Here is a 25,370-nt window from a genome sequence, read left to right as displayed (position 1 = left end):
ATTAGATTACCGCTAATTGTAGGGCAAAAGTTGATAGTTCCATTAAAGTATTTTATGTTACTGAGCTTCCTCTCCCAAGAATTTGACAGGGTTGTTTTCACTTCATTGTCTTCCTATGAGAAGAATGTGAAAATAGTGGTCATGCTGCGCTCTTTTCTTCTCTCTAGTCTGGCTGTTATTATTTAAACACATTACATTAGCAAATTTGCTCTGGTTATTTGGACACAAATGAATGGTGTGCATTAATATTAATCAAATAGTAATCAAATAAACAATTACACATGGGATAACCTGTTTATCTATATACTCACCTATTACTACATCAGAGTTTCTGATATGTCTGTCCCTAAAACATCCTAAACTCTACCTCTTGCAAATCAAGTAAGATTTTTTACAGTGCTAATGACTTGAATAGTTGCACGTATAACTCCCTTCTACCCACCAAACCATCTGTTAACCTATGAAATTTGTCATGGTTCTCCTAGTAGGACAATCTCATCTACTTTCTTGGAGCCCGGTAAATATGATTCTTCTGTTCCTCTTTTCTCTCTCAATAAATTAACTTTAGGTAAGTCCACAAAGATTCTGTTTCTGCAATTTAAAACTATTGCTGATCTTTTTTAATAAGGTGAATAGGACTTGACTCTAGGCAGAAACCCTAATCACAGGGGATCTTAGGATCACCAACTATCTTAGTCTGGACTTCTTAGAAAACAGAGCCTGAAGCAGAAAGCCTTACTTTGGGGGGCTTGCAATTCTAGGGAAGAAAGAGTGAGGGAAAGGAGCCAATGAGCAGGGAGGTATGGAAAGCAAATGCAATGAGGAAGATTACCAGTCTGGCTAGAGCTTTATATCAAGCTAATACAATATCTTCAGAATATCTATATGAGTTACTGTGTTTCTGCATAGACTGACCAGGGAGAGAGATGAAGATGAGTTTATCCACCTTCTCCTATCTACCTTTGAACAAAGTTCACCATATAGTGAATCAACAGTGACACACTTTTAGGTTGTACCACCTGGTCCTTCCAGTAGCCATGGGAAATCTAAATTCCAAGACAGCAGTGACAGCATTCATAACACCAGCCACACTGCATGAGGTGAGCTAGTGAGCAGAAGCACGTCAGTGATACTGCCTACCTGTCCATGTATAGGCTTCAATCTCACAGGCCCAGCTGGGCAAGCCAGTGCACCTCCTGTGTGTCTCAGGCAAAGGAAGAGCCCAAATGGGAAGCATGAGGTGTAGTGTAAAGAATGAGACAACATGTTGTCAGTCTTGCTTGAGAATCCCATGAACGAGGGACTGGGAGCAGTCACCCCAATGTGACTGCCTGGCCAAGCAAGCAGAATACCATGAAAACATGGCTCCCACCACAAAGTCATCAGCAAGCTTTCCTCCAACAAAGTCTGAAATTCCTCTTCTATGGTCTATGTTAATGTGTAGGTGCCAGGAAATCTGGAGGATTATTAGGACCAACCAGAGAAAACTATGGTCTAGAATCCAAAGGTTGAACAAAAACTGGGTCTAGTCATAACCCAACAGAACTGGAAGGGGGTAAGCTCATGAAAGAGTATTGCGGCCATTATAAGAAAAAACCCCACTATTTATGGAAATTAAGCTTATAAAAGAAGTAGGGGAATAAGCCACTCTTAATTCTTACCTGTTCAAACTAAGTTCATTAAAGATATCCAACGATTTTGCAGTATTCACTAAAATGAGGCAATGTAAACCAAAGCAAGTAGTACCCCAAAGAATACATACAGATGGCCAACAGGCACATGAAAAAATGCTCAGCATCACTAATCAGAAGAGAAATGCAAATCAAAACCACAATGAGATATTACCTCACACCTGTCAGAATGGCTATCATCAAAAAGACCACAAATAATAAATGTTGGTGGGGATGTGAAGAAAGGGGAACCCTTGTATACTGCTGGTGGGAATGCAAATTGATACAGCCACTGTGGAAAACAGTATGGAGGTTCCTCATAAAACTAAAAAATAGAACCACCATATGATCCAGCAATTCCACTCCTGGGTATATATATCTGAAAAAAAATAAAAACATTAATTTGGAAGGATATATGTACCCCAATGTTTATAACAATATTATTTATCATAGCCAAGATATGGAAGAAGCCTATGTGTCCATCAACAGATGGATGGGTAAAGAAGATGTGGTATATATATATATATATATATATATATATATATATATATATATATGTGTGTATATATATATATATATATAATATACTCACACACGTGCATACATGCACACACACACCCACAATGGAATACTACTCAGTCATAAAAAAGAATGAAATTTTGCCATTTGCAACATCATGGGTGGACCTGAAGGGTATTATGCTTAATAAAGTAAGTCAGAGGAAGACAAGTACTGTAGGATATCACTTATATGTGAAATCTAAAAAATAAAACAAACTAGGGCATATAGCAAAAAAAAAAAAACAGACTCACAGATATAGAGAAAAAACTAGTGGTTACGAGTGAGGAGAGGGAAGAGGGGAGGGGCAAGATAGGAGTTTGAGAGGATTGAGAGGTACATACTACTATGTATAAAATAAATGAGCTACAAAGATATATTGTAAAGCACAGGGAATATAGCTAATATTTTATAATAACTATAAATGGAGTATAACCTTTAAAAATTGTGACTCACTATGTTGTACACCTGAAACTTATAGAATATTGTAAGTCAACTATACCTCAATAAAAAAGAAAACAATACCTGCACCATGGGAAATGTGAGGCACTGTGAGGTAATGAAAAGAAAACTACTTGGAAGTAAGAAAAACTGGATTCCAGTCCCAATTCTGTTACTCATATTGTGGCTTGAGAAGTTTACTCAACTTCCCTGATCTCAGTTTGCTTTCCAGCTTTGTGCTGTACACTTCACAGTGATGTGAGGATTAAAGGAAACGAAGTACTGAAAATGTTCATTACAGCAACAGGAAATCAGCAAATCTTGTTTAAATCAGAAACTGCTCCTGAACTATATTTTGTCACAAATTTTTTTCTTCTCCAATATTTAAGTTTACATGCAAATATGTATACTAGTATCTCTCACCATCTATGTGACATTAATTGGTTGGATCTTGCTATGAATTAGTTATTTTGCTTTGAATGAGTGAATTAGTGAAAAATTCAACTGAGGTGTTACAAACATTCTCTGAAGAATGATTGTTCTCAGGCATCAATATCTGGGCACTGACAATAACTCCTCAATAACAATACTTAACTATTTATTGGGCACTTCTTGTGTAACAGGTGGTAACCTAAGTGCTTAATATAGGTAATCTCATTTAACTTCCTAGTAGCCCTATGATGTAGAAACAGGTCAGCTACATAATTTGTAAGGCCTAATGAAATGTGAAAATTTGAGGTCTCTTAAGCTTTTTCCTCTAAAAACATTTTTTACTGATGAAACATAATAGGGATATTGGTGTTGCGTGAGTAACATTACAAAATAATAAATGGCAAAATATATAATTATTGCTATCACAATAAATAGCAACACTTTGTAATATATTTGTTATAAAAATTTGGGGTTTACTTTTATAAAAACTCATTTGTTAGCTTATTAAAATTTATACTTTTATCAACCTTGTTTTCAACTGGTATAATTAAAATTTATGTCAGTAGCTCTTGGCAAGATCACAATTTTTTTTCTTTTTTAAAAGGTAAACAATTTAGTTAAAAGTTTATTTTATATAAACATAATTTTTGACAGCTGTACGTTTACAGAAAAGTGCAGTGTCCATGTCCCCACACAGTTCTCTCTATTGTTACCATCTTACATTAATATGGTTTATTTGTTATAATTATTGAACCAATATTAATACATTATTATTAAATAAAGTCCATACTTTACTCATATTACTTCAGTTTTTTTTCCCTAATGTCCCTTTTCTGTTCTTGGACCCCATCCCAGCTACCATAGTATATTTAATTGTCATGTCTCCTTAGGATCATTTTGTCTGTGATAGTTTCTCAAACTTACCTTATTTTGATGACCTTGATAATTTTGAAGAGTACTGGTCAGGTATTTTGTAGAATATCCCTCAACTAGGGTTTGTCTAATGTTCTTCTCATGATCAGATTGGGGTCACAGGTTTGGGGGAAGGATACCACAGAGGTACAATGTCATTATCAATATGTGCCACTAATGTGATTTATTACCGTTGATGTTGACCTTGTTCAACTGGCTGAGGTAGTGATCGTGTGGTTTCTCCACTGTAAAGTTACTCTTCCTCTTCACCTTCCCAAAGGGTACTCTTTGGAAGGAAGTCACTCTTGGCAGCCTCCCTTAAGGAGTGGAGAGTTACATTCCACTTCCTTGAGAATGGAGTATCTACATAAATTATTAGGAATTCTTCTACATGAGAGATTTGTCTCTTCTCCCTCACTTCTTTTTTTCTTCCAAGCATTTACTTATATCAGGATACACTCATGGATATTTATTTTGTACGTTGAGTTATAATCCAATACTTTGTTGCTCAAATTGTTCCAAACTTAACCTTCGAAGCTCTTTTTTTTTTTTAGTAAATTTATTTATTTATTTTTGGCTGTGTTGGGTCTTCGTTGCTGCACAACGGCTTTCTTTAGTTGTGGCGAGCGGGGGCTACTCTTCATTGCCGTGCACGGGCGCTTCATTGTGGTGGCTTCTCTTGTTGCGGAGCACGGGCTGTAGGCGCACGGGCTTCAGTAGTTGTGGCATGTGGGCTCAGTAGTTATGGCTCATGGGCTCTAGAGCACAAGCTCAGTAGTTGTGACACACGGGCTTCAGTAGTTGTGGCATGTGGGCTCAGTAGTTGTGGCTCGCGGGTTCTAGAGTGCAGGCTCAGTAGTTGTGGCACACAGGCTTAGTTGCTCTGCGGCATGTGGGATCTTCCTGGACCAGGGCTTGAACCCGTATCCCCTGAATTGGCAGGTGGATTCCTTTTTTTTTAAAACATCTTTATTGGAGTATAATTGCTTTAAAATGGTGTGTTAATTTCTCCTTATAACAAAGTGAATCAGCTATACATATACATATATCTCCATATCTCCTCCCTCTTTCGTTCTCCCTCCCACCTTGTTACATTCTTTTTTTTTTTTCTTTCTTTATTTTTATTGGAGTATAATTGCTTTACAATGGTGTGTTAGTTTCTGCTTTATAACAAAGTGAATCAGTTATACATATAAATATGTTCCCATATCTCTTCCATCTTGCGTCTCCCTCCCTCCCACCCTCCCCATCCCACCCCTCCAGGCGGTCACAAAGCACCGAGCTGATCTCCCTGTGCTATGCGGCTGCTTCCCACTAGCTATGGCAGGTGGATTCTTAATCACTGTGCCACCAGGGAAGTCCTAGAAGCTCTTTTAGTTGCCTCCTGTGTCCAAACTAGGTGACATACTACCATCACGTTTTTTTGTTTTGTTTTTTGGGGGGCTTTGTTTGTTTGTTAGCACTTTCTTTCTGGAATTACAAGGTACTGTGAGCTCATCTCATGTATTTCCTGTCCCAGTCCTAAACTCAGCCGTTTCTCCATGGAGCCTTGGTGACTTTTATTGGAGAATGGTATTAGAAATCAAGATCTGGGAGCTAAGTGTGTTTGTGGCTACTGTGTTTCCTTGCTTCTAAATCCTCTCAGCTGAAAGAAGGAGGAAATATGCCTACATATATACATATGTAGTATATACATAGTAAATATATGTTTGTATACATATGTGTTATATACTATGTATACATATTTACAAGCATAGTGTATACATAGTAAATATATGGGTGTATATGTATATATCCAGTGTATATGTGTCTACAAATATCTCTCTGTGTAGCAATTTGTATCCATATTAAACTAAACATGAATTCATACTTATCTCTCTAAACCTAATCCATTACCACATGGATCTTTCTAGTCTTAAAATTTTTGAGAATTTTTAATTTTGAGAAAGCTCTTTTCACTGATGCGACTGCTACTTGACCTCTTAAGAGTATTTTATACCATCTGACATTTAGATAAATTTCTAATAAATTATTTAAAAATATAAGTTTTAGTATCTCTAGAGCTGATGATTCTCACATAACTAAAAAGATTTTTCTAAAAAGAGTTAACTTTTCATAGAAATCAGTTCTGAGTAAGTCTGAAATTAATTTTAAATTCAAATTTATACAATGAAATTTTAATGTTTCTTCAGACATTTCTTGTAACTTGTGGAAGCCATACAAAAAATTGAAAGTGGCATCATGATTTGTATATAATTCAAAGTGCCTATACAAAGAAAACTTAATTAAAAATATTTTTGTTTGTTTGTTTGTTTGTTTTTCTTTTTTCGCAGTACGCGGGCCTCTCACTGTTGTGGCCTCTCCCATTGCGGAGCACAGGTTCCGGATGCCCAGGCTCAGTGGCCATGGCTCACGGCCCTAGCCGCTCCACGGCATGTGGGATCTTCCTGGACCAGGGCACGAACCCGTGTCCCCTGCATCAGCAGGCAGACTCTCAACCACTGCGCCACCAGGGAAGCCCCTAAAATTTTTTTCATTAATAATCACTTCATTCAAAGTACCATGTGACAATAGTTTTCTTTTCCATTGAATGAAATGATCTTTAAAGACAATTTCTATTTCTAAGACTATAGGTATTTGTTTTGCAATGGTGGAGCAGTTTTCAAAATTGGAGACTCTATACCTTTTTAAGAATTCTAATAACTTCCTGATATACTTTATTGCAAGGTCCATGTGTATGACTTTATTTTGTAATAATTTACTGGGAAAGTTTATTGATTGAATGCTTGCAGTCCTTCTGACAAAGCTCAGGCTAGAGAGTTAATATTTGTGCAGACTTTGCAGGGAGAGCTCTGGAACAGAAGGATGAGCTGGTCTTCTACCACCGTCTCATCCCTGTGTCCATGTGAGGACCTTTCTTGTGCAATGGCCACTACCACTGCTACTGCTACCTCTATTGCTGCTGCCACAATTGTCACTACCAACCTGAACCAAGGTCCCATTCTGGCAGCCCGCTCAGACATGTACATGTGCTCCAGACAGTGAGGTTCACAGCTTGTCACCTATGCTGCCCGTGGTGCCTTGGGACTTGAGCCTACAGATGTGGGCACTACTGCTTGATCACAATCATATGTGCTCACTGTTACCCAGTGTATTGCCTCTGCTCATGCACATGTTCACAGTTAAAATAACTAAGAATTTCAAGATGACATAGTAGATCATTAAACCAAGTGGGAGCCCTTCTGGTAGGAAGTGTCCTGTAAGACTATACAAGTTGTACTCTCATGAACCTGTCAGTAGGATAGAGACTCTTAGTAGCCTTGTTTAAAAAAATTAGAAAACTAAGGTTTGAAAAGTCACCTGCCCAAGGTTATACAGCTAGTAAACAGCAGAGCTAGGGATTAAACACAAACATATCTAATCCGAAAATTAAATTCTTAGTTATGTGCTGAGCCATATAGAAAAGCTCATAAACTTCTGGTTGGTCACAGAAACTGCTGATGGCTTATTCTGTTGGAGCAGTAGCACTGTCTTTCTATAGGGTAATGTCTTATTCCTAATACCAAATAAAAATTAAAATTAAAAAAATAGGTCTGTGGTACTGACATCTTTAGTAGATTAAATGTTATAAAATGAATGCATGGTTGTGGATGCGGCTTATTCCTTCAATTAAAGTGGTGGAGGAACCATATAAACCATACTCCAGGGGTGCACTAATCAGATTTGAATCCCAGTGGGGCCACTAACTTACTAGGTGACCTTGGACAAGTTGCTTAATTTCTCTTTGCCTTTTTCTCCCACCTGTAAAATGGTAGGAACAATAATATCTACCTCATAGGGTTTTCACTGAGAATTTAGTGAGTTAATTCCCATGAAGCACTTAGTAAGCTGCCTGGCATATATATTTAAGTGCTTAATAAATGTTAGCATTTGTATATCTTTAATTTTTTATAATAATTTTATATTTGTAGGTATGAGGAGTGAAGAGAAAGAAAAATTCAGGCATAACTCAAAATTTTAACAGCGATTACCTCCAGGTGATGAGATTGTGGATTTAAAATTTTTCTTTACACTCTTATGTATTTTCAAAATTTTGTGTAACATATATACCAATATTATTGTAATACAAAGAAAAATAAATTCTATTTTAGAAACTTAAAATAATATTTCTTACACTTACTCCACCTGGAGTCATCTACATTTCATCCCTGTCTCTCTCCACACAAGCGCACACACACACACACACACACACACACACACACACACACTCATGACAATACACATCCAGAGAAATATATTCACAGATCAATCACACTCTGTTTAATCTGAATTTCAGTAAACAAAAAATAGTTTTTTAGTATAAGTATATTTCAACTATTGCTTGTCCTTGCAAATAAATGGCTCAGCTGGGTTTCAAACCTGGGCTGTGCAGCTGTGGAATGTGGGAGGATGTCAAATATGGCATAAAATATACTTACACTAAAAATTTATTTATTGTTTATACGAATTTCAAATTTAACCAGGTATCCGACATTTTATCTGTTAACTTAACTTCTTAGGCCCCATTGATAGACTAATTCTGATTTTCCTCTGTTTTTCTAACCAGATCTAAATATAACCAATGGAATGAATTTTTTCAAATCTTTTGATTAGAGTTGGCAGCTCAATATTACTCAACAAAAATAAAACAAAATGCTTCAAGATTCAAACATATAATTTTTGCTTCCCCTCCAGCCCTGAGTTATTGTTCTATCATATACACAAACACACACAAAACCACACACTCGGGAACATTTCCCTCCTTCTCCACCACCTCATCATCTCCTCATCTCTTCCTCACCATAATGACCCACCATTTCCATTCTTGTGGTCTATAATATTTTTTTAAGAGAGAGAAGGAAACAGAACTAAAACATCATACTAAGGAAGTAAAGTAAAATAGTTTGAATCAGAGTAACATAACCTGTTTTTCTTGTCCCTTGTGTCTGTGAGGTGTTTTTTCAATCACTTTGTGAGTCATGGTCCTTCCTATGCTTTGCTGAATCACAGATAGTCCTTATGTAAATGCTCTAGTGTCAGTTGTTATACTGATAAAGAACTTTTTTTTTTGAGAGCTAAATGAGCCCTGAGCTGAGTTCTTCATTCCTTTGCTGCTTGTTTCTTTGCTTATCATTTTCACTGGTTTCTTTTCAGCTGAAGACTCATGGGCATTGCCATGGGTTTTTAATTTCCCCCCATATATGTATTATCATGTTGGATCTTTTCCAAAACATGAAAGGGTAGGTATTATTCCCACCATTTTAAGGAAACTAGACTCAAGTTAAGATGTCAGACATGGGACTAGCAAGACTTCGGGGAAGAATTAAAGTACAGGTATTCTGACTCCCAGAGGTCTTTACTGGTCAGTTATGGGGGTTAGCTTCTATAGTATCAAAGAAACAGACACCTTTATGAAGGTTGACCCCTGTTGGAAGAACCATTGACATGAACTGTAAAGAGGTTCTCTAGTTTATTTCCAACTTAAAACAATTTCTTATTCATCTCATCATTGATTCCTCACAACACAAACTCAGAAAAGTTCTCGTTTTATTTTCCCCCAAAAGTGGAAGAAAATGAAGTTCAAAAGGTTATGAAACTAAAACTACCTAACAACTGGTTGGAAACCAAACTGAGAGACATTTCTATTTTTCTATGCCAACATATAATTAGAGAAAGTAAAATAATGTGTTTCAAATAAGATTGTAAGTGCCAAGGTAAGGGACTGTGTCTTTTTATTTGCTTACTCCTCCCCCTGAACTCTAGTATACGTCTCACAGGCATTAGGTGTTCCAGCTCTGTTCATTGCTTCCAATTAAGTATTTCCAAGTGTAGTTACTTCTGACTTAATACCAAAAGATAAGGCTTGTCCTTTGGACCTAGAGTCTTTTCCCCTCCCAGCAGCCATGAAGTGAAGAAACAGATCATCTAAAGTGAATTTCTCTATTGTTAGACATCAGGAAAATTCTTTAAATACATTTTGAGATAGAATCTCCACACATAATAGTGACAACTTCTTCCTGAAGTAATTAGAAATGATGAAGAGTATGGTATCCACCTTTATTTTTAATCAATTATATTCCAAAGAAAAATATGACATTTTCCAGCACTCTGTAAATGGCAATCTCAAACTAAATCTCAATTCCTAATAATATAATTTCCCTAATACATGATTATATAAGCTAAAGTAAAATATCCATCATAAAAATGTTAAAATTGTAGAGTTTCTTATTTTACAATTTTTAAAAATCACTTTTCGGCCTTCTTGGTCATGTATACTGACTTTTTACTATAAAGGTTGTTTTAATAGCAAAATAATGATATTCTATGACCATTCTCAATAACCAAAATTCCACCACATATATTTTCTTCTGCCACATACATAGCTCTCATTAAATGATGAGAAGTGAAATGTCCAGGAAATCTATTAATCTATTAATATTCTTTTTCAAAATATCATGTTCTATTTTATCCCAATATTACAATTATTTACCCATCACTAAAGACTCTTGTTATATTTTTACTATTTCTCATTCTTGAGTCTTGATTTAAATTCACCTTTTTGCTTGCTGAACTCTATCTTCAAGTTATTTTTTTTCTTTTTTCTGTTTCTTTTTTTTTAAACATCTTTATTGGAGTATAATTGCTTTACAATGGTGTGTTAGTTTCTGCTTTATAACAAAGTGAATCAGCTATATTCAAGTTATTTTTAAACAAGAAAATTATACAGATGGTATATTTTCTGAGAACTCGCATGTCAGAATCTCTTTCTACTTCCTTTTTCTCATTTTATAGGATTATTGGACCATAAACTTTCCCAAATAATTGTATATACATTATTGCCTTTTATTCTAGTGTTTTTGTTATAGAGTAGAAGTCTAAGGCTGGTGTGATTTTTATTCTTATATAGGTTACCTTTTTGGTTTCTGGATGAAGGTAGGAAATCTTTATCCTATAACTTTTTTTCTATTTTTTTTTTTTTTTTTTTTTTTTGCCAAGAGATCTAGATGTGGTTATATTTGGCACTAAACTTTGGGAAATTATGAGCATTTTCAATGTTCTCATGCTGGAAAAATGTTCTTCCTCTATAAATTTGATGATTGATTCTGTTCCAATTGTTCTTTTTTTTCTTCCTCAGGAACACAAATGATTTATTACCTGAATGTCCATTTTCTGCTCTCCATGTCAATCATTATTTCTAGTTCCAGCTCAGGTTACTTTCCTCTGCATTCTGAATGATCTCATCAGATCTATACTCCCAAAAATCACTTATCTCTGTTATTTGGTGTCACTTTTTCTTTTTATTACTTCTACGTGGATTTTATATGTTATGACATTTCTGTGATATTTTGAATTTTCTTTAGTGACAGACAACTCTTTCATTATGCGTACTCTTATCACAGCATATTTTCCCCTTATGTTTGGCTACTTTTTTTTTTTTTTGTGGTACGCGGGCTTCTCACTGCTGTGGCCTCTCCCATTGTGGAGCAACAGGCTCCGGACGCCCAGGCTCAGCGGCCATGGCTCATGGGCGCAGCCGCTCTGCGGCATGAGGGATCTTCCTGGACCGGGGCACGAACCCATGTCCCCTGCATCAGCAGGAGGACTCTCAACCACTGCGCCACCAGGGAAGCCCATGTTTGGCTACTTTTGTTTAATAAGATCATGTCTTCTTGCATATCTTTGCTGATACCAAGCACATGTCCTAAAATTTTTTGAAGAAAACTTTCTGAGATATGTCTGTCTTCTGAGTTTATATATCATCTGATTTAGAGGACCTTAACCATGCCATACAGTTAGATGCAGGATTAATTTCTGATCTTACAAAGAGAGTATATGAAAACTACATCAACCACCCATTTTAGAGTACCACCAGCTCCAGCATTCACTGGTGCCAGTGCTCGCTCTTTCTCTGTTTAAATTGCTTTTCATTAGTCCATTCCTTGTGTGATAACAAAATACCATAGATGGGGTAGTTTATAAACGGCAGAAATATATTTCTCACAGTTCTGAAGGGTAGAAGTCTGAGATCAGGGTGCCAGTATGGTCCATTGAGGGCCCTCTTCTGACTCAGACGTCTTGCTGTATAGTCAAATGGTGGAAGAGGCTAGGGATCCCTGTGCACACTCTTCCGTAAGGCCCTAATCCCATTCATGAGAGCTCCATCCTCATGACTTAAGCACCTTCACCTACTAATACCACAACCTTTAAGGGTTAGGATTTCAACTATAAATTTTGGGGTACACATTCAGACCATTTATTAAAAAAACTACATTTTCATAGAACTTTTCATCTTTCCTGTGTCCCTAGATAGGATGGTGTGCTGGACAGTGTGGCTTCTTTTGAACACACACAGAGAGAAAAGACTTGATGGGTCACAACTGGATGGTTCAAACTATAGTTTCTATTTGGCTAGCTTTATTCCCTGGGCTAGGGAATCACAATAGCAGTGGCTTTGTCAGAATTGTTGGGGTTCTCCACACAATTCTGGTTCAGGGATATAGCTTGGGTCATCTAAGAAGTTGCTTTTTAAACCAACCAACCGAACACTCCAGTTACTGAAAATTACTACCAGAATTTATAATTTTTCTTATCCTTCCTTAATTTCTGGTGATTTTGCTCCTTTTGCCTTTGAACAATACCATAGACTCAATTTTTTTCATCTGCAATATGAGGATAATAACACCTAACATAGAGGGTTGTTATAAAAATTAGGGAAAATATATGTAACACTATGTACAGGGCCTGGCTCATAACTAGTAGATATTATTTTTATTATTATTATCTTCATGCTTACTTTAAGGGGAAGTTGGGAGAGGAAGTATTAGGCACTACTGATATGACACTCTATTTGTTCAATTTTATGGTCACCTTAAGCTAAAGCTATTTAACACTAAGGGAGTTATGATAAATTTGTAAATATGATTTCAGGCAACTATTTTTTACCTGTTTTTGAATAAAACCCCTTTTTGTAAAAAAAAACCACTTGTATTCTTAACAAAATATAAATAATTAAAAAGCACATTAATAAAGTATACTAATATACTTTCAAGTATTACTTAAGGTTGATTTGAAGTCTAATCAATTGAGGGTTTGCTATCAGGGAATCAGAATTTTTTTTAAAACTAGTCTTTTAAATTTTAGAAAAGCAAAAATGTCATTGTATTTAAGACTTAAATATCAGGGCTTTACAAAGACAGTCTACAGATTCATGTCAAGGCAGAATCATGACCGACATTCAGTGTTGGGCTCTCTCTCAGTAGTAAGAATACAAGCTTTGACGTGGATCCTTCTAATTTTATATACAACTCTGTCATTTACCAGCTGGGTGACCTCCAGTAGTTTACGTTCTCCTCCAGAGCCGAGTTTTCTCATTTGAAAAGTATTTTGCTATAAATGTATCTGAAACCCTTAGCAGAGGATCTATACATTTTTATGCTCAGTAATTTATCTACCCACCTGTTTATTCATCTGTATATGCTTTATATGGAGACCGAAGTTAATTCCTGGTTTCGATGCCTTGAAATGTTGGTAAATATTTCTTCTGAACCTCAATAGGATTAGTAGGACCCCTACAGAATAACCCCAGAGACTGAGTGCTATGAATGGGTTAAAGAATAGCAGGTTCAATGGACTGTCTAACCATCTGCACACAGTGCAAATCAGGATGTGCTTTTCTTCCACTCCTTTTCATGAAAGCAAACTAACACGTTTCTGTGACAGACTGTGGAATAAGGATGACATCTTCATACATGCCATTACCAGCATCCTCTTCTACTGAAAGGGTTGTCCAAGGAAGTGAAACAGCTGTGGAAGAGGAGTGGCCATGGCAGGCCAGCCTCCAGCTCATAGGGGCAGGCCATCAGTGCGGAGCTAGTCTTATCAGTAACACTTGGCTGCTCACGGCTGCTCACTGCTTCCGCAAGTAAGTTTATTAGAGCTGTTGCTAGTCTTCCTTACTCAGTTATTAATTACCGTCAATTTAGTGCTGGGAAGAGTTCAATCTCACCAGCTTAGCCTCTACTCCATTCTGGATGGACCCTGTCCCCTAAATACATTATGGTTGCTCTATGCCCCAATCATACTCATCCCCTCACCCTTCTCTCCGTATCTATCATGTTTGGTTTGCATCATTCTTATGGCTCTTACAACATATTCTCTTGTAGCATCATGACACCAGTGTGATCTTTTCTACTATACCATAAATTATTTTAGTTTAAAGACTATTATACATGTAACAAATTTAAACTCTTCTACCTATTTAAAGAGAAAATTCAGCCACTTTAAAAAATATTATTCCATCTATCCTCCAACTATCAACATCCACCATCACTTTAGTAAGTGATGAGAAAAACATCAAATAAGAAAAAAGAAAAAAATCAAAGGTATCACTCTTGAAGCTCTCCCTTCCAATTGCATTATCCAAGAACTGTGTGGGCTTTTATGGACCAGAGAGGTGTGTGGATGGTGAAAGAGACCAGCCAGCCTTTATCACTGCCCTCATAGAATGTAAGACTGATCACACACAATCTAAAAGGAGCTCTCTGCTTGGGCTTTCACAGTTGTAGCTCTTAACACTCAGCTATATCACTTCACATACACAGACATGCACAGGCACGCTATTGCCCCAAGACCAGGGACACACTATCTTTTCTCCCTGAGGTTTCACTATCAGGGTACGGAAAGTTTTTCCTTTTAAACCCTCAAAACACAAAAGCTCTGAGTAAAGCCCTGGCCAGTGGCACTGTTCACACACCCTTTCAGAGGAAACTATCCTTGGTGTGTCTAGGAGGTGCTTGGTCATCCTTCTGTGGTAACACCCAAATTGTTTCAAGATGCCTACACCTTTATTTATGGAGCAGACGTGCAATGAGAATAACCTAATGAATTTAAGGTGATTGTCACTCTCTCATGAAAGAAGAGAAAAGGGACTCACACAAATTCACAACCCTGAAAATAACTAGCATCATGCCTTAGGTAAACTTGAGTCTCACTAATTTTTCAAGGCTTTCTGATTTTTTTTTCATGTTTACAGACTCCTCCAATCTTCACACTTGTGTTTGGGAGTGTCATCTATTTTGCTTGGTAACTGATCTTTGCTTATATAAATTAAAAATAAATAAGCCCAGAATGTCAATGCATTTAGTGAAGAATATAAGCTATAATGACTGAGATATATTTTCGGCAGGTCCAGTGCCATCTCTGTGTGTTGGCAGACCTACATGGGGATCGGCCATTGAGTTTGATAAAAATAGAGATAACTGGTGACCTTGATAAAAGAAACTGTGATTATATGATGGGAATGGGAATGAATTCAAGAGAGAAAAGAAGGAGAAGGATTGGATGTAGTGAGTTTAGATGCCACTTTCAAGGAGTTTTTAAATGAATGGGAGCAGAGAAATTTGACAGTTGGGGGTGGTTGTGGACTCAAAGGAAGGATTTTTTTAAAATATGAGAAATGTAATAGCATATTTTATGCCAGTAATAATAATAATATAAAAGAGTTGGGAAAGGTAATGATCCTGGAGAGAAAGGGTTCCATTTCGCAGATGATATAATTTCATGTAACTGCATAATACAGTGTACTGTTGTGAAGGAAAAATAAAGATTCTTTGAAGACAATTTCACAATTATCCAAATACTTTTAAATTTTTTATGTTTTTTCCCTACAGAATTAGTGTATTTTAAAAAATTTTGTTTAAGACAAATGTAAGTACCTTTAAGTCCATGAAAAATGATGCCAGTCTTTGTGAAACAAGAGTGTGTAGGGAAAAAGTTCTTGACAGGATATCATGAGACCTAGGCCATCTCTCTCTGACAGTAACCAGGTGGATATGTGACTTACCTGGCAAGCCATTTAACTTCTTAGTGAGTCTTAGTGTTCTTATCCACAAAACATATTGAACTGTGCCTAGGAATGGAGACTCCCTTTCTGGTTGATGATGCATGAAGAGATGGGTATTCCTGTTTTGTCCACTCCATTAGCTTACAAGCTCCTTAAGGACTGAAGTAACATATGTCTTTGTAGCTTCCAGAATTCTATTTTTCAAATGAATGCTTCAGCCCTAAGATTTCTGCTTTGAATAAAATCTCCCTTTAAAGTGTAAATAAGTAAAACACATGAGAGGCACTTCCCTGGTGCCGCAGTGGTTAAGAATCCGCCTGCCAATACAGAGGACACGGGTTTGATCCCTGGTCCAGGAAGATCCCATATGCCGTGGAGCAACTAAGCCCATGCACCACAACTACCGAGTCTGCACTCTAGATCCTGCGAGCCACAACCACTGAGCCCACACGCCATTACTACTGAAGCCTGCATGCCCTAGAGCCTGTGCACCACAACTACTGAAGCCCCCACGCTCTAGGGCTTGCGGACCTCAACTACTGAGTCCATGTGCTGCAACTACTGAAGCACGCGTGCTTAGAGCCTGTGCTCTACAGCAAGAGAAGCTGCCCCAATGAGAAGCCTGCACACTGTAGCGAAGGGTAGCCCCCGCTCACCACAACTAGAGAAAACCCACGTGCAGCAATGAAGACCCAACGCAGACAAAAAGAAAAAACAAATTATATACATAACCAAGTGGAAATTAAAAAACAAAAACAGATGAGAGAGGAGCCCTCCCCATATCCCAATCCCTCCACCCCTAGGCTCTGCCTGCTCATCCCTGGGGCAGTGCAGAGTACTCTGAAAACTACTGATCTTTCAGGTTTTTCATTATACTTAAAAGTTATGATTCACCAACACAGTAATCCTGCATGAACAAGGAAATCCCCTTTTTGAATTCTCTTCTGTGTGATTTGCTTTTAAATAATTTTCGTCTACATAGAGAATTTCAAGTTTCTATATATTTCTAGTCATTCTTGAAAGGGATAATTAGACAAAGAGGGAACTGGGCTTTAGATTAGAATAGGGAGGTAAAGAGATGATAGGAGTAGACAGAATTTGCTTGTTATGTAACCTTGTGGTAGAGAAAAGCATCTGTGTTAAGGAAGAGCCTCAAAAATAGTAAGAGGGACTGACTAGGCCAGGTCAAAGGCAGTGGGAGCACTAACAACATGACACTGAATAGGGCTGCTTAGCCCTTGAGTATTGGGGCAGGGTATGGGCCTTGGGTGGAGAAACAATCCTGTGTACATATGAGGGTTTGTGAAGCAGACAAATTGCACTTTATCTCAAAGATCAAGGTAAGACCCAGTAAACAAGAACTGACAGGTGAGTCATAAAATAAGAATGGATGGAGTGTCTCATATAGAAGGAAAATATCTCTTATGGTGCATAATATCCAAAACAAATCAAAATTAATTTCTACATACTTCACTGAAATTATAGAAGAAATCAAATTTGAAGAGTTTCTAATAAACAAGGAATTAAAATATTAGAAACTAATTGTATAGTAGCCATTACTATTATTATTCCAAACATAGCATGGAATTCCATTTAGTTACTGTACTCTCTTTAATTTTAGAGTATGTAAAATATTTTAAGGGCTTTCATACTCTCATTTGTATCAATATTTTAACCTCTTTTTTCCATAAGGTCATCAACTGCAAATTCTCTCACCATAGGGATTTTTCAGGAGCATAATTCCAATAGTTGGGGAGAATATGGTCTCAATCCTTTTTTAAAGGATACAGTTAAGCATCACACATTTTACCCTTTATATTTTGCAGACATAAAGACCCAAGTCAATGGATTGCTACTTTTGGCACGACTATAACACCACCCGCAGTGCAACGAAGTGTGAGGAAAATTACCTTTCATGAGAATTACCATAGAGAAACAAATGAAAATGACATTGCTTTGGCTTAGCTTGCTACCCGAGTTGAGTTTTCAAATGTAGTTCAGAGTTTGCCTCCCAGATTCATCCATAAAGTTGCCGTCTAAAACAAGTGTATTCGTCACAAGGTTTGGATCCATTGTAGATGATGGTGAGCTGTTCAACATAATTTACTTAGTACAATTTTATCTTGGGATCTAATGAGGCATCTAGGGGATACCGCTTTAGACTCTTCATTAAAATGTGGATGTTTCTAATGTGTATGGCTCTGACAAGAACAAGGTACTGTGGGTTAAAAAGTAAAAGGAATCAGATACCTGTCCTTGAGGAGTTCACAATTAATTGGAGCAGTGGTGAGGAAAGGGAGAGGTCAATAACATGATGAACAGAACAGACCGTTTTAGATACTATAAGGAACAAAATGCTATGGGAGTACAAGGGAGTAAAGGATTACAAATTGTATATTTGCCAGACGTAAACACTCCCGGCTAGCATATACTTCATATACTTTTTTGGTATAAATTCGTCCTAATTTTAATGAGGATATATAATGATCATAAACATGAAAGTGTTTTGTAAATGTTTTTAGACTCAGTTGTGTAGTATTCTCTCCTCCTAACCACTGGCCTTACTCTCTGCTGGTGTCATATTGTTGCTGTATCTTGGGCATTTGTTTTGTTTCTCATGTTTTGAAACACCTGAAATAACATGCAGGGGTCCCCAACCCCCAGGCCGTGGCCCGGTAGCAGTCTGTAGCCTGTTAGGAACTGGGCCGCACAGCAGGAGGTGAGCAGTTGGCAAGTGAGAGAAGCTTCATCTGCTGCCCCCCATCGCTCGCATTACCAACTGAACCAACGCTTACACCACTGGTCCATGGAAAAACTGTCTTCCATGAAAACGGTCCCTGGTGCCAAAAAGGTTGGGGACAGCTGCTATACAGCATAGAGTAGGACAAATAGACCTGTGCAGCTTGTACCCTGGTTTCTTCTTGAGTAGCTTTTGGAAAATCAATGAACTCCTCTGAGCCTCAATTCCCTTACATGGAAAAATGTGAAGTTGGACAAGATCAGTGTGATGAACCCTCTTCTCATGAAAAAAAAGGGCATACACACACAATATTGCATGTAGTTTTGAGGGTTCCAATAACTCTTGAAGAGCCACAAATATGATATAATATTGGGTCATGTATGTGTATTGTTCCTTGCACGTAGGCATTTTTGACACAGAAAATAAAATTAGGCAATAATTAAATAATAAAAATCTTAATGCTTTTGTTCCTAGGAATATACAATTTATGTGTCTTCTGAGTCTTAGATATAACTCTATTCAAAGAACATGTTTTTCATTTTTACATTTGTTTTTGTAATAGGACCTACACAAAATAGACTTCAGCAAGCCAGGGTGGAAACCATAAGCACTGATGTGTGTAACAGAAAGGATGTGTATGATGGCCTGATAACTTCAGGAATGTTATGTGCTGGATTCATGGATGGAAAAGTAGATGCATGTAAGGTAAGTCCAAAGTCAAGGTCAAAACTTTAAAAGGAAAGTTTCCATTAACTGTTTCTAATTTGGGCATATACTTTACCTGGGAGAAAAAAATGACATGAATTTTACCAAAGACACAGTTTGCTTAAATAGACATGATAACAAAAATGATTGTACTGAGTGTTTACTATGCCAAAACAATGCTAAGCACTTTCTATACATTATTTCATTTAATATAATGAGATTGAAGCATTACTATAATTATCCCTATTTTACAAATTAGGAAATTAAAGTCTATTGCTCTAAATTTCTGGTTCACACAATAACTCTTATGGTCTATTGTTATTTTCTTAAGCAAATTTGGAATCAAAAGACAGAGAAACCTCTCCTCTGAAGACCACTTTATTCAGCTCTATCATCATCTCTCATGCATCTTGTTTTTATTCCCCCACCTCCAAATCTCTCTTTGTCCCTTTCATTCTTTCACGACTGACACCTGAAACAGATTTTGTCTCCATCCCAAGGCCTGCAATATTAACGTCAACTCATTTAAATGCTGGATTCTTAGTTCCTAGATCTCCTAATCTCCAGTGATCTTCACTCCTCCTCAGTCACCTATACTTAGGGTCACACCTTGAGCTTTGTCACCAAAAACTATTCCATTTCCAGCAACACTAAATCCCCAAGTCATCCTATTTAACAACAATCCTCAATCCTTCTGCCTGCTTTTCAACTACTTCTGTTTCTTTGGCCACACTCTGTTACACCCCAACCTTCCAACCCTCACCCCCCAACATACACAACTTACACATATATTCTTTGTGTCCCTTCTCTGTTTTATTTTTATCTTTAGCTCTTGTACCATTCAGCACACAATATATTTTATTTAACTGGCTTATTATCTGTCTCTTTCGCTAACCTAGAATGTGAGCTCCATGAAGGCACACATTTTAGAGCATCTATTTTATTTTACTGCTGTATTACCAACACCTAAAACAGTGCCTGGCACAAATATTTGTTGGCTGAATATCATCCTTCAATTTCATAGAGACCTGTAGAGCACAGCTTCTCTGCTATTTCACATCCCATTAATCCTTTCCTTTCATCTACCATCCACTTGTCCAATCTAGATTTCACTGTGATCTTTTTTTTTTTTTTTGGCCACGCCTTGTGGCATGTGGGATCTTAGTTCCCCCACCAGGGATCAAACCCCTGCCCCCTGCAGTGGAAGCATGGAGTCTTAACCACTGGACCGCCAGGGAGTCCCTGTGATCATTTTTTAAACACTTTTGCTAATACCCCAAGCCCACCTGATGCTCTCTCTTCCCAGTATTTCTGTCTGACAAAGTCCCAAACCTGGAAGAACTCAATTATTTAGTCTCTCTCTCTCTCTGCCTGTATCTGGAAAGTCAAATGCTCCTGGAAAAAATACAAGAGAACCTATGGTTCCACTATAGGTTCCAGATAACAAAACTGACAACCTTACTCTTTTTGTTAGTTTGTTTTTTTCTAAATCTACCTTTCTCTGAATTCTTCCGCCATTTTCTACTTTCCTTAACTTTCAGTTTCTCCTGCCTGTTATTCTCAACTGATGATTTTGTTTCCCAATTTTCAAAGAAAAATATAAGTCAAAAGAGGGGAGTTTCCCATCTTCCCAGCACCAAGCATACAGACATGCCTTCATCCGGACCCTTGTCATCCACCTTCAGCTTAGATCACAACAGAGGAGCTGCCTCTTCGCTAAGGCTGGTCCCTTCTCCTTTGCTCCATTTCTTCAACTTGCTGGCCTCTGGGGAACTTTACACTGGCAATTATGTCCTCTCTCTCTCTTTTCAGACTCAACGTTTCTCTTGTAACTAGATCCTTCTCTATTCAGATCTCTTAAGTTAGGGAAAAAAAGAAATAGCCAATTCTTTTTTGACCCATAATGTCTCCAGCTAGCTTCTCATCTTATCTCTTTACCACCAAATATTTGTGAAAATGTCTCTACCCATGGTCTCAATTTCCTCACCTCCCACTAACTCCTCAAACCATTTCAATATGGTTTTTGCCCTATTACTTCATCAAAATCTCTCTTCCTGATGTTTTCAATGAACCACTAATGACGTTATACAGATTTTTTGGTCCTTTTTTTTTAACCTCTTAACAGCATTTAATAATGCTTACCACTCCTTCTTTCTTGAAATATCATCTTCCCTTGGCTTGTAATGATTTTCATCCTACATCTGTCTGCTCCTTCTCTGTCTCCTTTTCAGGCTCATTCTCTTAATTCCATCTAATATATGTTAATCTATCCTATGCCTGTTTCTTTTTTCACTCTATACTTTATCCCCAGAGAATCTAATTCTCTCTCATACCTTCAATTATCATCTTTTTGTTGATGTTTCATACATTTATACTTTTAGTCCTAACCTCCTTTTTGATCTCCAGACTTATATATTCTATTCCTACTTGGCAGCTCCAGTTGGATGTTTCAAAGGCATCTCAGATTCAAATGTTGTATATGATTCTGTTCTTATTCCCCTCCCCACCTGATCTTCTTCCTATGTTTTGTATCTCTATGAATGGAATCCCCTTTCATTATGTTAAATAAGCCAGAGTCTAGAAATCATTCTAATTTCTCTCTTTATCCCATATCCAATTGATTACCTAATCCCATGGGTTTTACCTCCTAAAATCTCTCTCCACCATCTCTTGCCTCTCTCTCTTCTCTCAACCTCTCTCTCCTCCCCTTCCCTTCCCTCCAACCCCCAACCACATTAACCATCTAGTTTATCTCCCTTATATTCATTCTTATGCTCCTTTAGTGCATTAGTCAAATGAATGACAGGACAGTTTCTAACAAGATGTAATCTGATCATGTCAACCCCCTCCTTAAAACACTTAAAACTTCAGTGGTTTACCTTTGCTTTTATCTTATGATAAAAATCAAAACCGTCTGTAAAAGACCCATAGGGCTCCATATAGACTCGTCTCTCCTTACCTCTATGGCCTCATTATGTACCACTTGCCCCGTTGCTGTCTTCTCTCCAGTCCCCCTTTCTACAGGCCTTTGCATATGCCAGGCTTCTTCATGCCCAGAGCATTTGTCATGCTGTTCCCTCTGTATAGAACACATTTTATCCACACCTTTCTTTTCATGATTTACTCCTCTTCTTTTAGATATCAGCTCAATTACATCTCATCAAGGCAAACATCTCTTTCCTCCCTGACTAGTCGAATCCCCCATTGTATGTTTCCATAGCACTTATCACAGTTGTCATTTTGCATATTTGTAGGCTTATTTAATATTGTGTTTTTTTTAACCTAAATGTCAAGCTCTATGAGCATAGGGACCGTTCATTTTTGGTCATCGTTTTATCCTCAATGTCCATCAGAATGCCTGGGACACATAATAGGAATTCAATAAATAGCTGATAAAAGAAAAAATAAATGAAGGAGGTGGAAGAGGCACAGAGAGGTTACCCTGTGTATCTTACCTCAGGTCACACAACCAGTAATTAATAGAACTAGACCTGAAACTTGGGCAGTTCAACTAGTGAGACCACAATTTTAACCTCTACACTTACAACTGTTTACTTACTTAATCTTCCTTGATCCAAAAGAGATTTAATCTATATAAAATTCAGAAAGCAAACATAAATTAGAACTAGGTGAGTAACAGAAAAGGAGACCAAGATTAGGTCCATAAAATACAGTCAAGCTAAGACATTCAGAAGAGATCACAGAAAATTTCTACCTAGGCACAAATACCAACCTCATGTTAAATATTTTAGATAAATGCTTACTAAACCCCATGCTTAAAGGGTCTAATAAAACTAGCAAAAAAATCTAGGGATGCTGAACCAGAAATAATGTAACCATTCCATATGAATGAATGTTAGTCTTTCTAGAAAACAATTCACTTTAAAGTTTAGCACAAAATTTTAACTCAGTTGAGAGAAACATCATATAATCTATCTCTAGTTTGGCTGCATGTTCTGTGTACCAGTTTCCATTTTTCCTGTGGAAGAGAGATGACTGCAGTGACCTTCCTATTGATGTTAACAATTTTAAATATATTTTTTTCTCTAGGGAGATTGTGGTGGACCTCTGGTTTATGATAATCATGACATCTGGTACCTTGTCAGTATAGTAAGTTGGGGACAATCATGTGCTCTTCCCAAAAAACCTGGGGTCTACACAAGAGTGAGTCAGTATCGAGGCTGGATTGCCTCAAAGACTGGTATCTAGTGTGAATTGACCATGAATTTTATCCATGGCACACAGAGCTAAAACTCCTGCATATTGTGTATTATTTATATTCTTGTGGTTTGAATCAGTGTTTGTGCTGGATGTTAAGAAGTCCCTCAGAGTCAGACCAATCTAATATCCTGAGGTGGACTTTGTATACACGTGACAGAAGTATTTCTCTACCCTAAGCGAAGAAGACACAGCAAATGACAAATAGCACCAACTCCTCACTCACAAGAGAAACTGTGATCTTATTAATCAGATGAATATTTATAAATGGTTTCCCCCAAGTGAAGATGGGGAACATCACTTTCCACAGGATATGAAGAGCTGCCAGGGCTGTCAAAATCTTACCTCATACACTACTTGGAGCACTTGGGATTCATATAGCAAAATATCAAACAGCAATCATCCCTGAGGATTCAGGGCTTCAACAGTCTAGGACTGATGACTGGACATTCAATGGCTAGAGTGGAGAAGTGTGGGATTTGTAATATAATTTGAACTCTACCCTGGGTTTATAAATAGTAATACAGATCATTATCATTAACCACGAGAGTCACCATTTAGAAGATGTTTAAATGTATCTGAACTTGCTGTTAACATTGGGTTATACACACAAGCACTAGCTTCAGGATGCATGTTGTATTGTTACTAAGCATTTCTGATTTATTCTCTAACAGCATCTTGCCATCCATGCATCATTTGGAGTTAGACCAAAAAGGAGAATAAAGACAACTCTTGGGAACACTCTTCCATGGGTAGAAGATAAAAGGAACCAATGGGACCAAGGCTAGAAGAGTTGAGTTTCAAATGATTAATAACAAAACAAGCACTCTAGGGCTTCCCTGGTGGCGCAGTGGTTGAGAGTCCACCTGCCGATGCAGGTGACACGGGTTCGTGCCCTGGTCCGGGAAAATCCCACATGCCGCGGAGCGGCTGGGCCCGTGAGCCATGGCCACTGAGCCTGTGCGTCCGGAGCCTGTGCTCCGCGATGGGAGAGGCCACAGCAGTGAGAGGCCCGCATACCGCAAAAAAAAAAAAAAAAAAAAACAAGCACTCTAGATTTTTGTTGGAATGAGACATCCAATTATTTATTTAGATATACCTACATTAGCATATGGTGCTTTTATAAGTCTTCAGTTCTCTGTCAAGTCAGATGCCTACCAGAATGTCAGGTTAGGAGAGTTGATTTGTACAAAGCACTTAGGATAGTGCCTGGCATATATTATACATTATATAAAGGTTTGTTATAATGGAAAGGAATGTCTCTATGAGTTTTAATGTAAATAAACTTAATTTGTCAAATGAGTGAATGACGTTGGGGCTTAAACCAGCCCCAAGTCTAGGGGTGGAGAGCACAGGCTTTGGCACCAGGCTGCCTGAGCTTGAACATTGGCTTTGCCACATATAAGTTGTGTCCTTAACATCTCTGTGCATTAGTTCTTTCATTTCTGCAGTGAGAATAAAAATAGTACCTACCTAAGATCATCATGAGGATTAAATGCATGCTTACAAGTAAATTACTTGGAACAGTGTCTGTACACAGCAGGCTCTCAATATAGACTAGGGGCTATCAACTATTATTCATTTGTTTAGGACTCAATAAAACAATATACTTTTTAAAAACTGTATCTTTCTTCTTTAAAATCATGTACTTGATTTCAGAATACTTAAAATTACATTGTAAAAACAATTAGGTGAATTACTAGGTTTTCAAAATCACTTTTTATGTCTCATTAATGTATGTTGAACCAAGGCTTCTTATACACAAGTAGTCATAGGATACAAGGTCATCTGTCACCAGGGTTGTGACTACAGA

The 25,370-nt window shown here is 37.4% G+C and overlaps 1 protein-coding gene across 1 annotated transcript in view; it reads left to right on the top strand.

Moving 5' to 3' along the window:
- The window catches only part of LOC309961124 (transmembrane protease serine 11F-like), a gene marked incomplete at both ends in the record, with an annotated part of 58,932 nt that extends 35,384 nt beyond the window's left edge, over window positions 1-23,548 (top strand). The window contains 6 exon segments of the mRNA XM_082838153.1: window positions 13,773-13,974; window positions 17,721-17,856; window positions 17,860-17,891; window positions 17,893-17,978; window positions 19,197-19,339; window positions 23,390-23,548. Of these exon segments, the coding sequence (XP_082694279.1) occupies window positions 13,773-13,974; window positions 17,721-17,856; window positions 17,860-17,891; window positions 17,893-17,978; window positions 19,197-19,339; window positions 23,390-23,548 (758 nt within the window).
- Between the last annotated feature and the right edge of the window lie 1,822 nt (window positions 23,549-25,370).

This window comes from Leucopleurus acutus (assembly GCF_964270905.1).
Source record: "Leucopleurus acutus genome assembly, chromosome: 4".
NCBI classification, from domain to species: Eukaryota; Metazoa; Chordata; class Mammalia; order Artiodactyla; family Delphinidae; genus Leucopleurus; species Leucopleurus acutus.
The sequence above is the reverse complement of the archived record's forward strand: the minus strand, read 5'-3'. Positions and strand labels throughout refer to the sequence as shown.